The 14,619-nt window shown below is 43.1% G+C and overlaps 1 protein-coding gene across 1 annotated transcript; it reads right to left on the bottom strand.

Moving 5' to 3' along the window:
* Positions 1–92: 92 nt before the first annotated feature.
* On the bottom strand, positions 93–14,605 carry togaram1 (TOG array regulator of axonemal microtubules 1). The gene is made up of 23 exons (XM_080042808.1): positions 14,401–14,605; positions 12,682–13,872; positions 10,830–10,896; positions 9,517–9,645; positions 8,319–8,579; positions 7,934–8,226; positions 7,470–7,693; positions 6,442–6,539; positions 6,190–6,354; positions 6,011–6,076; positions 5,622–5,764; positions 5,354–5,522; positions 4,794–5,030; positions 4,287–4,410; positions 3,843–3,948; positions 3,363–3,598; positions 3,067–3,225; positions 2,526–2,652; positions 2,330–2,445; positions 2,012–2,195; positions 1,616–1,835; positions 1,439–1,525; positions 93–1,323 (listed from the first exon to the last, which is right to left on the bottom strand). Exons 2-23 carry the CDS (start codon positions 13,798–13,800, stop codon positions 1,067–1,069), a joined length of 4,587 nt encoding a protein of 1,528 aa, XP_079898934.1. The 5' UTR covers positions 13,801–13,872; positions 14,401–14,605; the 3' UTR covers positions 93–1,066.
* Positions 14,606–14,619: the final 14 nt, after the last annotated feature.

Raw genomic sequence — 14,619 nt, 5'->3', positions numbered from 1 at the left:
GTTGATTCCCCTCTAACCCATTTCCATTCAACTTTGAATGAGGCACCAGGAAGTTAGTTTTACAGAAATAAAACTTTATTTATATAGCAATCTGTTTTTGCTCTTGTTCACAAACAAGTTCGATATAATTTAACAATAGGTTAAAAGGCTACTTGAAGACTGGCACTAAACTGAGACAGAATCAGAGCTGGGCCTTAAGCTCAACTCCTCTTCCTTACACGCTCTCCCCATCCAGGAGAATCGGTGCAAACCCAACCTTGATCTAGGCATCAGTGTACATATATATTCATAAGTCCTTAAGAAAAATATACACAATTTGGATCCTGCCAGTAAATTTTGGTCATGCAAAAAACAAACAAAAAAAACACAAAAAAAAGAACAAAATTAAATGAAACGGTACCAACTCAGCACATCATTAACAGGACTTTTTATACCATTACACAATAGATAAATTATAAACTGTACCATCAAACAGCATATGTTTACAGATTAAGATAATACTGTGCAAATACACATTTGAGCTGTACAAAAGTAGTTTGTACTATTCTTGTTAATCTCAATTCACAAGTCTTCAAAACAACTACATACAACATTCTTAAAAATATCACATCACATTTGATGAAACAGCAAAAATATACATCTTTCAGGTCCCTGCTTTCTTCCCTGTCTTTTTGTGCATTTCAATTTTACATTCTGCAATAGTGTCTGATTTGTCTACAGTACATGTTTCGATTATAAAGAAAAGCAACAACAATCTTAGAATGGGGGAAATGTCAAACTCATGAAGCCGATCATGATAATGAGCTACCTTTTCAAAGTGCAAAGAGAGCAGGTTGAGTATGTGTAAGATCTGATGTCACTATGTTACAATTGTCCATGCTTGTGTACCAGAGGAAATCTCACTGAGATAAGAAGAAGAGCTCCTAATTTCATAAAGGACTTTCTCTTTATTGATATAAAAGTGCAGGCACTGTAAGAAATGTAGAACATCTCTGTCTTCAAGTAAGGCCAGTGTTAATGTTCTTCTCTTCCATTGTCTGGATGTGGTTGGATTCTATTTGACATTTTAGGATAAAGTCCTCAGGACCTCATTTAAACCTTTATGGATATTGGCAGGCTGGGAGGAGGCAGCACACTCACTCAGGCTGGACCCCATCTGGGCGTGAAGGGCTTGGCACAGGTTGGCGGTAGCACCCCTCACACTGCCGCCCCGGCCATGAATGGTGCCGCTGTGGGTAGAGGTGCCCAGGAGGTGCCAGAGCAAGGGCAGCACTTTCTGTTCCACCATCTGGGGCTTGCGAGGGTAGAGCTCTGTCACCAGAACTGGAAATTGAAACGTGAGGAGACACAGGAGGTGGGTCGGACATAGAAACCAATTTTTCGATGGCTGAGGAGAAAACCAGCTACAGCATTAAGAGTTATTACAAAGAAAACATACCTGCGACCTTCTCTATCAGATCCACCTTTGCTTTGCCGTTTAAAAACTGAGCCTTGGTACAGAAAGGCTGAAGAAGAAGTATGTTATCTGTCATGGGGAAAAAAAGAAAATCACACCATCAAACAAAGACAATTCACCCAATAAGACCAGGAATATGTGAATGCTCCAAATCAGTACCAAGGTTTGAGATAAGTGCATTAATAGCTCCGATAGCAGCAGAGTAGATGGCGTTGTTCTTTGAGTTGAGGTGATTGTCCACGATTGCTGGGACCAGGATGTTGATCACTTGGGACAGGTGGTTTTTCAACGAGTGGGTGATTTTCTGTAGACACTCGAGGGCGTGCAGGTTGACCTTGCTGTTGGACTCCTGCAGCCTGGCCTTAAAGGCATCAATCACCTTCAAGGAAGGGAAAGAGGAGGGAGAAGAACAGAAGGTGAAATAGAGGCATTTTGGTCGTGTTTTCAATGAAACAGAATCGTATGATGGTAATTGAGAACCATGACAAAGCATATAACATAAATGACATACACTATGTGATGTATCAATAGGATTAAAAAAGAAATAGTACTGACCGGATATAAACTATTGATGACCATGTTGGGGTTGTGCTGGCAGTCAGCAGCAAGCTGGTCAATACCTTTGATCCTCTCTCTGAAGTCCTTTGAACCCAGCAGACCTGAGATCTGCGTGATGTATTCGGTCTTGTCAGCAATACTCTGTGTCTGAGATCTACAGCTGTAATTGCTATTAGGATCCCTGTAGATGGTGCAAAACACATCAAATGGTTAACCTTTATACCTCTGTCCAGATGTATGATGCAGTTTGTGTGTAAGCCACTACTCTGCATTAAAGGCTGAATTTAGTTTCTACACTGCTGTTTAAACACACACCTGTTGGTCTGGTTGAGCGGCTCTCTTGTGAGAGATGAGGCTCTGACTGTACCGCTGCCTGGATGGGAGCGCCTGCCCCGGGCTGACTGGGTGTCCTGGGGCATCTCACCAAGACCCTAAAATAACACACAGAACAGTGAGTGACCCACAGCACAAACAGCAATGTTATTAACACACACAGGAGGAAACACTGTACCTTTGTCTTGAGAGTGAAGACAGTGTCTCTGACCGTCGGCAGGTCTTTGGTGGGGATGTATTTCTCCAGGATCTTGTCAAAGTCAGGGTGAGATGACATAAACAGCAGCATTTTGCGCCCAAAGTACCTGTGGGTGGAACCAGGATAATAGTGAGAAATCAGACAGCATTTGCATATACAGTAATAACAATGGCTTATCAGGTGATGAGCTAGAAAAGTACATTTTATTTTTAGATACCGGTTTCAAATATAAAATACATCTACATTCTGGTTTATAAAATGCATAAATGAAAGTGAAGGTATTATCAATATATCATAGGCCTACTTATTACTTATTAACAGTATTGTAGTATATTATATTGAATTTTTTGGGGAATTTGTTTATTATTCCCATCAACATAGATGGGGCAACAAAATGTTAGAAATCCTTTAATCCAACAGCAACCACCGTAAACAACAACCACGAGTTTATTTGAATTATTATGAATGAGGCTTTGTCTGAAAATGCATGCAGCAACAATAAAAAGGAGTCTCTCCATACCTGGCTTCCTGTGAGGAGTCTTGTGCGAGTTTGGTGACAGCGGGTAAGATTCTGTCGGTTAGATCTTTACCTCCAGACAGAAGACGGGCAGCACCAATCTTCTCTACCACATTAGCCAGATGATGGGCGGAGCATTTTCTGACCACTGCATTTAGGTGACTGTCAGAAAAGGGGAAAACAAATCACTTAAAAAAAATATATATCTGGTGTTAAGAAGGTCTGGTATATTTATGGCCCTTTTCTACCTAAACCGATAAAAGACTTTACAGTTTTTCCACTCATTCAGACATACTGACCTGAGCCCTCCGGAGAGTAGAGCATTGATGCTACGAGTGGGCGTGCAGTGCTGCACCATGCACTCCAGAGCAGCATCCACATCCTGCCTGATGAAAGCGTTACACTCCCCAGCCTTCTGCAGTAAAGCTTTCACTGTCCCCTCCAGCTCCTGGTCCATTGCCTTCTGCAGGTGTGTGTACAGGTCTGCCAGCGTACACACTGCCACCCTCGACACGCTCGACCGCAGGTTCTTCACCTGAATTAGATGGACATTATTAACAGGATACACTGTAGCACCAAACAGGAAAAACAGAGATTGACATAAAAAGGTATCTAACTGACAAAAACATTAAGCACCCAGCAGTCAATGCTGAGGGTATGAATACTGGTAGATTACTAAAACAATGAGAAAACAATCTATATCAATCTACATATGAATCAGGAGCGAAGCAGTTCAAATTCAGATGGAGTCTAAATAATGTGACTATTGTGACAATTACCTCTTGAATGAGAGACAGGCAGACATCGTGAAGCCTGGCCTGGAGTGTGTCTGAGTGGTAGTGAGCCAGACTGCGCAGGAACGTCAGACCCTCGATCTTCTTCTCCCTGAAGATAATTAAAAAAAAAGACGGCTGGCTGCCATTTTCTGTAGATTTTCTTGTCCAAACATAAATATGCTGTTGTGTCGGTTTCTTTGCTGAAGGTATATAAATGTATAGCTAAGGATTTTGCTGCCCTACAAATATCACAATATTTAAAATTACTGTAATATAAACTGTTTTTCTATTTATGTAATTCCTTAGGTAATTGATACCTATAAATGCACTTTTTATGGCATAATATATTTTTCTGTAGGACCCCTGGATTTGAGTTTCAGTTTGAAAACTATTCTCCTCCAAAGCACTGAGGCAGGATACTGTAACATGCGTTGTAGTGTTTCTCACCAGTCTTCGGAGCTCAGCAGGTTAAAGCTCTGTGTCAGTGCCAGGTCCGGCTTGGAGAAGGGACACAGCTCCGGAGGCTCTGAGAGATTTTTCTTGTTGCCCGTAGTGCTGGGGGAAAGCTCATCTAAAACGGCCCATCAAACACAGCACAAAACATAGATTCGGTCTCATGTTACATCTCTATCAGTCTGAAAACAAGCCGTGTGTGGGTGTGGGCGGCGGTGCATTAACGGTAGGTTGTCAAAACAAAGCATTGTGGCACATTATTACCCAAAGCAAACATCTTATTGAACCATGGCTCTGACGGTCTAATTAACGTTCCAACATTTAATGTGAACAAATACCTGATAATGCACCAGTTCATCTATTTATAATGCGTTGGAAATACTGCTAAATGTCAAGCCAGTGTCAGACCATACATATACAACTACATTTAATATCATAACACATATAACTAAATAATAAAAGATACAAAGTGACATTTTCTGGTTGTTGTAAAGAGCAGACCTGAGCTGTGGGACAGCGATGGTCGGGTTCTGCTGAGGCTGGGGGCCCTCCTAAGTCGGGATGTGTTTTTAGGGTTGGGGGGCACCGTGGGGGGGCTGGGCTGGTGGGGCGGAGTGAAGCACTTGATGGGGCTTCGGGGTCCCGGTGGGCTCACAGGACTGGTGGGGCTGATAGTCGACTCATCGGAGAGAAGGTCTGCTTTGGTGGAGGTCAGTGTGCTGCCGTTCAGATGCAGATCTACATGAGATGTGTGATATGAGAACAAAAGTGATACAAATCAATACCTTATTATGTATTGTGTTATTGAGTAGATAGACATTTTTCTACAAATTGGAGTTTTACATAGAACTTATTTATTTGAGCATCAGGGGAATGACAAGATGTCATCACAAATAGAAAAATATAATACACATGTTTTAAGGCAGATGATAAACTAAGACAAGTGTATTTTTTAACCAACATTTCAGAAAAAGTTAAACTAACTAGAATTGAAATCAGACTTAGAAGCCATGTGAAAAACTAAATACATTCAAGCAGAATCAAAACAGTATTTATCTTACCTTTGATGATTAATGCTCTATTCTCTTCTGTGGGGGAGTCAGAGAGCATCTGTCTGACTCTGTGGCGGATCTTGTCTCGTGTGTGGTCCCCTTGACTCAACTGCCCCTCCTGCTGATCCAGACCCTGCAATCTCACCCTGTCCCGTCCATGCCTGGCATTCTTCACCTTCTGCGGCACACACATTTGGAAGAGAACACACCAGGTGGGACTTTGGTAACTGGAAACTTTGTATGATTTAGTTACTATGATTTACCAAGCGGGACTAACCTTAACCTCATCTGGACGAGGGCTGGCATCACTGTCTAGGTGACAGCCAGACAGAGTGTGGCTGTAGACGGCCACAGAATCGCCCTGCTCAGGTGACGAGGAGACTCCTGGACGGCTTGAGGACACTCCAGTGCCAAACATACCTAAGAGACATGAAGGGGATGTGTGCAGAGAACTTAAAATGTATGCAAAGAGAGATGGAAACCAAACCTTCTCCATTCCTAACAACAGCAGAAATGAGGGTCTAATTCAATTAAATTGCGACAAGGGACAGTGGGACGTTCTGTGTTTGCATTCGGGAGAGGACTATGGGAAAACAATCCACACTCCAAATGTTGACTATGCTTCTAAGATACCACAATCAAAAATGAATTTCTTAAAAAACTGACCTCTTCCAATGACTCCTTCAGGCATGTCTGTAGCTGGTGAGGTCCTGCTGATGTGGCTCTGAGATCCTGAGAATCATAGATATCATCAATAACATTAGTAGCAGTATTAATATTAATACTTTTACTGCTATTATTAGCAGTTCAAATCTCTATTCTGTTTGCCATTGAAGTGGACCGACCTTTAGCAGGCTTTAAAGTCCTGACTGATTCACGGTAGGTTGGTTTGACCAACGGAGGTGACACTCCTCTCGTCTCTTCTTCAGTTCTGATTGTCCCGTTGGAGTAGGCGACTCTCTGCCCAACAACACCCACTTCAGACGATAGTTCGTTTCTCTGAGACAGTCCTTGAAGGAAACAGAAAACACAAACCTTAATAAAAGGAGCTAAACAATAAAACAGATTGGGCGATACCGTTTTATTCCCTTATATACCTTGAAGGCTGCTGAAATCCATGGACACAGATGTCCGCGGTTTTGCAGGAGGCAATCCTCCAATGCACAGTTTAATTCCTGGAGAGGAGTTTCCAGAGCTGTTGACAGATGTGACAAGTGAGAAATTATGCTGGAAAACTGCTTAGCACTGTTCAACACATTGTCAACCAAGGTACCAAAGTGTTTCAACATCACAGCTCATTACAAATGAAACATAACCCATAATAAACTTGTACAAGAATGCATTATTCAAAAACATGTCATAATGTATCTTATGCCTGTGTTTACATAGGTCATGAATAAATGCCACTTCCACATGACAATGCAGAGATTCTCCTTAAAGATCTCCTATTATACTACTTTTCTGGTCTTAATTTCTTGTTAAAAACTGCTATAGAGCAACCTGACACGAAGCACACAGCAGTCTGCTCCACACACTGCCTTGAGCTTCTCCACCCCCCCCCCCCCCCCCCCCTCCCCCTGCAAACCCCACTCCGTTGTGATTGGTTACCTTCCTTCCGGAACATTTCAAGCAGCGCGCAGGGAGATTTCTGCGAGAGGAAGGTGGGGGCTTGGCCGGAGCTTGCCTGAGCAGCATTACCTTACATGGAAACATCCGGGGACGTGACGACACAATACCCGGAAATTTGAACAAGTGAATTCTCGACCGGCTGCCCTAGTGTTTAGTGCTCTGCATAACCACCCCAGACGGTAAGCAGGGAATACGTCTAAATGCATGTACGTAATTATTTGATACGCTAGTATGGTTAAACATGACTATAAATCATTATAACAACGTTTATAGGTCATAAAAGTTGAAAAGTATCATAGGTCCTCTTTAATATTACTTATGATTGCTACAGATGCATCAACGCCCAATCAGATCTAGTCTGCAAGTGTAAGCATAACATTATTGATCACAATGTTCAGCTTAAATATGAGTCTAACCAAAGGCAGACACCATGTGCAGTGGTGGAAGGAATTCAATAGCAATTTAAGCTAAATGCAGAACCCTGTGGATGCTTTACCTGCTTTTGATGCCATTGAAGCTGGAGTTGGCAACTGAGCTCAGGCTGGACAGACCACTCTCACTGGTTGAGGTGGTAAGCTTGGGAGAGGTCTGTGATTGTGAATCAAGACCAAAGTCCAGCCTCACAGCTGAGTCAGGGCTGTCTGGATCAGAACCACTAAGGCTCACTTTGGCCCGTTTCTTGGCAGCACTGTTGCGCAATGAGCGCAGGGAGTGGAGCATCTGTTTGGAACACACAAATTGGCACATATGAGCATGGAGAGAATTAGTATTTAGCCTTTGTGAAAGCAAACTGGTTCTTAACAAGATCGCAAGTTGAACCAGCTGCGAGCTGGCACTAGCAGCGGTCCGGAACTGGATCCTGGTTCACATTGGTGGAAAAGCGGTATCTCTCAGGTAACTCTCAGATGCCAGCCCCATATTTAGAGTATTTTTGAAATGAAAGACAAAGAGTTTTCTGACCTCTTGCATGTCCATAAGATCATCCTCTTGAGGATCGTTCAGTGCATTGATACTATCAGGGCTCAGATTCAGATGAAGGTCCCTTTCTAGGTGTTGACTCTGAGGGCTGCCTGGAGCATTGGACCTCTGGCCATTATGAGACTGGACCTGTTCTCCTGTAGGGACAACCGGCGAGATAGAAAGAGCCGTCCTGGTGCTGCTTAGAGCTCGACGAAACGACGAAGTGGAGCAAGAACTCACGAGGGACGCACAAAGAGGCCGGGGAGAGCATCTGCTAGAGAGAGGGTGGTCACCTAAGGACAGAGAGAATTAAAAAAAAAAGTTGACATAAAGAGGCCAATAATTTTTATATTCAGCTAACAGCCCATATATCATATTTGTTTACCCTTTGCTGCACTTGTGTCTCCCCAGGGGCCGGTGTCTCTGTTGCGAGGGCTGTTCTCTCTCTTGTTGGGCCAGGTGTTGGACATAGAGAGGGCAGACTCTGCATGACGGCGGGACAGTGTTGGCGTGAGCATGCCTCCTGGGAGTGAAGCCAGCGGGTAGGAGGGGAGAAGGAAGGAGCCAGATGTGGTGGGGTTGGAGGGAAGGGAAAACGTGCGCTCAACACTGGGGTTCCTTGAGAGCATGCGACCCTTGGGTGTCACTGTGAGACAGGTTATTCACACACGTCAGGAACCATGCAAAAAATGGAGGTGGAAACATGGTTCATGCCTGTTGGTCCATTTAAAAGGACTAAAGTTCTTTGTTATTTCCTGTTTTATTATTCTCTACCTTATCTTTATGTAAAAACTAGGGCTGTCAAGCGATTCAAAAAATTAATCTAATTAATTACAGGCTCTGTGATTAATTAATCTAAATTAATCGCATACTTTTATGACACTTTTATACCTGTTTATAAACAGCTGTATAGCCTGCTAGTCTCTCTCTCTCGCTCTCTCTCTCTCTCACACTCTCCCTCTCCGTCTCTCGTAACTTCTGTCTCCACAACAGACAGCGCTGCACTGCCATAGGCAGTACTCATAGGCAAAAATATTGAGAGACACGCACACACACACACACGCACGCACGCACGCACACAGACAGACAGACACACACACACACACACGTTTACGCGGACGACGAGACAGCTAGCAAACAAAATTGAGACACGGGGAGAAAGATTGAGAGATACTGTTTTGAACCTAGCCTACATTGTTGCACCCACTAAATCAATAATGCACAGACACTGGCTGCGGAGAATAAAGTAAGATGTCTTCCTACCTTCATGCTTATTAAACCGTCTATAGAGCCCTCGGCCCCCTGCTTCTCTCTTTACTTTTCTCCCTTTCACCCGCGCGGGCTGTGTCTGCTTCAGGTGCAGCTCGGTGCAGCTACGCACCACTTTTGCACCGGGTCAAAGGGCATTATAGAAGTGCGATTAATCTGCGTTAATTTTTTTAATCGCGTTAATTTTTCTGTGATTAATTAATCGAAATTAACGCGTTAATTTGACAGCCCTAGTAAAAACGTCAAAAGGAATTTGGCAGGGGTGGACATTTTTATAAATATAAACACATCATTTTGAGTTAATTAGTCCTTACCAAAATCTGGTTCAGAGAAGTTGGTGGTTTTGAAGATGTCGGGGTCTAGGTTGAGGCTCCCACTTCTTCTGAGGCGTGCAGGGGACGCCCTCCTTCGGGAAGATTGTGGCTTCTCAGACTCTGCAGAACCTAGATGGAAAGTATAATTTGCGATTCACGCTATACACCTGACAGGGTTGCACAATACATTATGAACTACTACTGGTTGTATCATGAAAAACCATTAGCATTGTTGAACAATGTCTAGTATTAATTTCTACTCTTTCCATTGTCCTCCTCTAAAACCTTATTTAAACTTAATTTAATGTCTGTGCCTCGATTCCAACAACGTTTCCGAATATTCCTAACTTTTGGTTGAAAAGTATTTTTATGAGAAATCCTTCGATTAATAATATGATTTGAATATGATATGAAACATCTTCACTAAAGATTGAAAGAATTGGAGGGATTAGACTGATGATGATGATTAGATTGTTTGCTTAACGGCGTGGTAAATACAGCTGGCAAACTTTGCAGCCATAAATTCAAAGGGTTTCAAGTCCAGACTTGCCTGGGAGAACAGACGGGAGGCTAGTAGGCAGAGAGGGTCTCACACAGCTGCAGCCATAGAAAGAACTGGACAACTACACAATAGTGGAAGCATTTTGCAAAGCAAAAGCAAATTTCTATTTATTAATGAATTACCAAGAGTCTGTTTGGAGGTGAGGAACAACATGTGGTAGGTCATGGGGTGTTTTCATTTTTAACTTGACACGTTGCTATAAACCTACAACCATACATTAACACCAGCACAGTTGCTAAGCTTGATTTTCTATTGCAAGAATTTCTTGCCACTGACATTTGACCAGAGTATAAATCTTTTGTAGTAGATTACATTTTACAACATCTGACAATGTGATGGGGTGAAGTGATAAGAGTTTGATGACTATTTTCTGTCAAGATTCAAGCGCTTTGAGTGCGAGAAAAGTGCTATATAAATCGAATATATTTTTATTATTATTATTATTATTATTATTATTATTATTATTATTATTATTATTATTATTATTATTGTGTACATAACCTATTAGCATGCTAGAGTTAAACAAAATTAAACAGTTGGTCAATGGTATAGTGGAATGGTCTCCTTGTGACAGGGCATTTGGTGCCGTGTGGTGTGCTGACTCCTCTGACTCAGCATGCTAATCCACTTTACGGCCGCTCTAATTTGAGTACGGGCCGGCTGAAGCTGACCATGACAAACCAGTTGACTGTTCACTTCATATTGAATTAATGTGAGTGTAGCGTGGAGGGAAGAGATTATTGACACTTACTGAAACTTGGTATGTATGACTCTGGACTCAGCTTCCTGGACAGGGGAGGGAAATCATCACTGGCCACCTATTAGGAGGCAGACAGTTAGTACCTTTAATAGCAACAACAGAGGAAGAAGTTCAGATAACTAACGTCAACAAGCAGGAGTCTGTGTAATTCCATCCTCCGGCCTGAACAAAGGGATGTGGCAGATACATTGCCAGCTCTGACAATAGACACTGACGTTAGGATGGAACTCCTGCTACTGTAAACAGACTAAACTTCTAAATTTCAAACTGCAATCTGTGAAATCTTTGTCAACTGTAATTAAATCAGGTGGAGGGAGAATTGTTTACATCAGTGCATTCATCTCAGCCATTCAGAGAGAAAGAGAGAGACCGTGGCTGAGGTTAGACCCACTGCCTACAATCTGATCAGCACTCACCGTGAAGCACTTGGTGCGATTGCAATCAACACTAGATCTGTAAATACGCCTTGTTTTACAGGCTAACCTCCTGATATTACCAATTATGTTTAACTCCCCATTCGGTAAGTGTGCTGTGTGGTAATAGCGTTGCTGGGAAACAGGCACTGATGTAAACACAGGGTTTTTTCCACTTTCAAAAGGAGGCTCTAAGCTGGACAATAGTTTCCAGAACAAAATATGGTCAATTAATTCCTCATGAAACAAAGCCACTCATCTCTACCAAAGGACAGTCCTGCATGTACTGGAGTTGATGGGTGCTTAGTCTGGGTTGTTAACTAGTTAATTACAATGTAGTGTATTCCACATTCCTTGCTTAAACACAAATTTAAGTGGTAGGTCAACCCTGATTTTACAAAGGTTTATTCTCAAGACAATGGATGATCGTCTTGGCAGCAAGTTTCACTGTGCAGTGGGAATGAGTCACCTGCTGTAGTTCCTCCAGGAATAGTGTCTGTTCCTGGAGTCATGTCTCTCTCTCTATCTCTTTTATTTTTTGAAAACGGCATATTTAACAATACAATGCAGCCTATTGTAACCAGAAGGAGATTAATTTATTTTATATAAATAACTATCTAAAGCTCACAAGATTATATGTTCCGAAGGACGTGTCTATCTAAGGTGTCATTCACGAAAATAAGCAGATTTTGTTTGAAGAGGACACTGCAGAACTATTTAAGTCTGCACCATCCAAATTGCATCATGAGAAAATGTAACTCTATTTAGTTTTTTGTTTTACCCCTAAGCTCTATCTCCAAGATGTACTCAGTCTTTCTGGACTAGTGCCTTTGGCGGTGACTCAGGTTGCTCTAACAACAAGGGTACCATTATGACAGTAGATAAACAGTAAAGAGCACAGATTTTTTTAGATTTAATTAATTCTTGCCGAGGACTAGTGTTTATCCGTTATCTAAAATAAGGCAGAAAAAGGGAAGCACACAAAATAGACACTCTTTCAATGATTGTTGTTGCAGTGAATGCACTTGCCTACTGATTGGGAACAAATCAACATAACTGCCTGGCCATTGAAGTGCTCTGTCGTGTCAAAGTCAAAATGAGAAACACTTTGGTGGTCCTACAAGGGCCGTCCACAAATGACTGACTGATTAAGCCCTTAATTGCTTTGGATTTCAGAGAGTGTTTTGATAAAAACAAAAAGGTGAACACTGCTTGTTGATTCCATAGCTGCTTAATTAATGTTGATCAATGAGAACTGAAAGGACAAAACTTATCTCTGTTGTCAGTGTAAACTGACTTACAATATACCACACTATCAGAGTTAGTAAAATAATATTGCTGCTATATCTGTGAATGGTCCAAGATTACTTCAGTAACACAACAGATAAATGAGAGCATTGGCAAACCCAGACTGTGACGACGGAGCCCACCTGTTCAGAGCCCTTTCCATTGGGTGTGGTAATAGTGGATTGCCGGTCGTTCTCAGAGGCTGACAAACTGGACATCTCCCAGGGGAGTTTGTTCTTTCCTTTGCCCGCGCTGACGATCCTCCTCTGAAGGGGAAAGTCGTCTGTAAGGGAGCCCAGGCTGCCGTAGCCGGACAACCGCTCACAGTCCGACTCGGTCCTGTGGCTCCTGGCGCTGCTGACTCGCCCTCCATTCATCACCCAGTCCAGGTCTGCTCCCAAACCGTACTGCGGCGATAACCTCTGTCCCGGTTTGGGCACCACCAGGCCATACTCCACTATCCCCTCGGAGGAGAGCTTGGGAAGGACGTGCCTCGCTCGTCTGGCCTGTACAGCTGCCATAAGACCCTCTGCGTCTTCATTGAGTTCCACCATGTCCACAGCCTTCATCAGAGGCTGCCTTTTCCCTGCGTCAAGGCAATAGTCAAAAATGGCAAACAGCTCAAGGGCGGCGTGACGCACCTTCCTTTTGCTGTCTGCCAGGTAGGGTGCAACCTCAAAACAAAGCTTGGGGATGTTGAAATCTTTCCTAGGATGAGTGAGCATAGCTGCCATAATGATGTTGAGGACATCTTCCCGGACCCTTGAATTCTTGTGCTTCAAGTTGCCGATGACGAGATCCAGTATTAGCTGCGGCGCGACAGTTTTCATCAGCTGTCGATACACATTCATGTATTCGTTCCTAGTGAGGGTGCGGGTGTCCCCCAGGGCCTTCAGAGCCACCAAGACTATCTGTTTGACATATCTGTCTACACCTGCATCCAGCCTCTGAATGAGTAAGTTTAAAGCTTGCAAGGTGCCGTACAACACTTTAAAGTTACTGTCATCCAGAAGCCGCGGGAGAAAGTTGATGAACTCCACAATACTGCCAGAGGGGACTGATTTCATGTCCACCTCTGAGAGGATGCGTTTGAGCTCTTCCACCCCATTGGTGCGATTCTGGTAATTCTTCAGGTCCAGAAGCTGCCCATGTAACTCCTGGGAGATCAGCCCAGGGATCATTATTGACGGTCTAGTTGATGATGGGGTCAAATTTGAGAATCCAAAGCGGCCAACAACACAATCCCGCGAGGACAATGACATTCCTCTTCCTCACTTTGCGCTTTCATCCTGAGTGGTTTGGTGATGGAGACAACCACTCTCCTGTTCGTCACGCTGTGAAGGCACAACATAGAACAATTAACAGGAGATGACAAAATGAACCTCGTTTATAATGTATATTAACACACATAAACCTCACTGCACGTATTTTTAGCAGATGAAGTGTCTTCAACTCATCAGCATCGTGATCGATTACCATGAACTGCGTTAGATTAGAGCGAATGGACTCAACCACTTGTGGCTGCTGTCAAGCTCGGTAGCCTAGTTACCCGCAGATAACCTTTCCTGCTGCACGTAACGTTATTCACTGCAACTGTTAAAACACAATACTGTCTAGTGAGTCAACTGGACTCTTAACCAGCTGTACGGCACTTATTCGTGGCTATAACGGGCTTACAATCAACCCCTGACTACACGTTACCGTTAAGCAGCCTAATTAGTTAGCTAAAGTCACACAGAACCGTAGCTAACCACAACAGTGTTCAAACGGCGCTAAGCTAACTCGTTACCACACTAATTGCGTTGGTGGTTAATGTTGGCTGGCTGGGCTAGCAAAGTTAGAAAAACAGCACGAAAATAGACCTTTCATGTCCTCCGACCCTCTTCGATGACGCTCGACAAGAGTATCCAAATGTTACGTCGTCCAAATGTTCATGTCACGCTGCGGCAGCTACAGATTTCTTAGGTGCGGACATTTTTCTTCCCTGGTTTTAGTTTTAGCTGGTATCTGGAGTGTTGAATGTTTGGAAGCTTCGGAGGTATTCACACAGAGAGAGCAGCTCACACTCACTCAGTCTCTAA

Source organism: Ammodytes marinus (assembly GCF_949987685.1).
Source record: "Ammodytes marinus genome assembly, chromosome: 15".
Classification (NCBI taxonomy): Eukaryota; Metazoa; Chordata; class Actinopteri; order Uranoscopiformes; family Ammodytidae; genus Ammodytes; species Ammodytes marinus.
The sequence above is the reverse complement of the archived record's forward strand: the minus strand, read 5'-3'. Positions and strand labels throughout refer to the sequence as shown.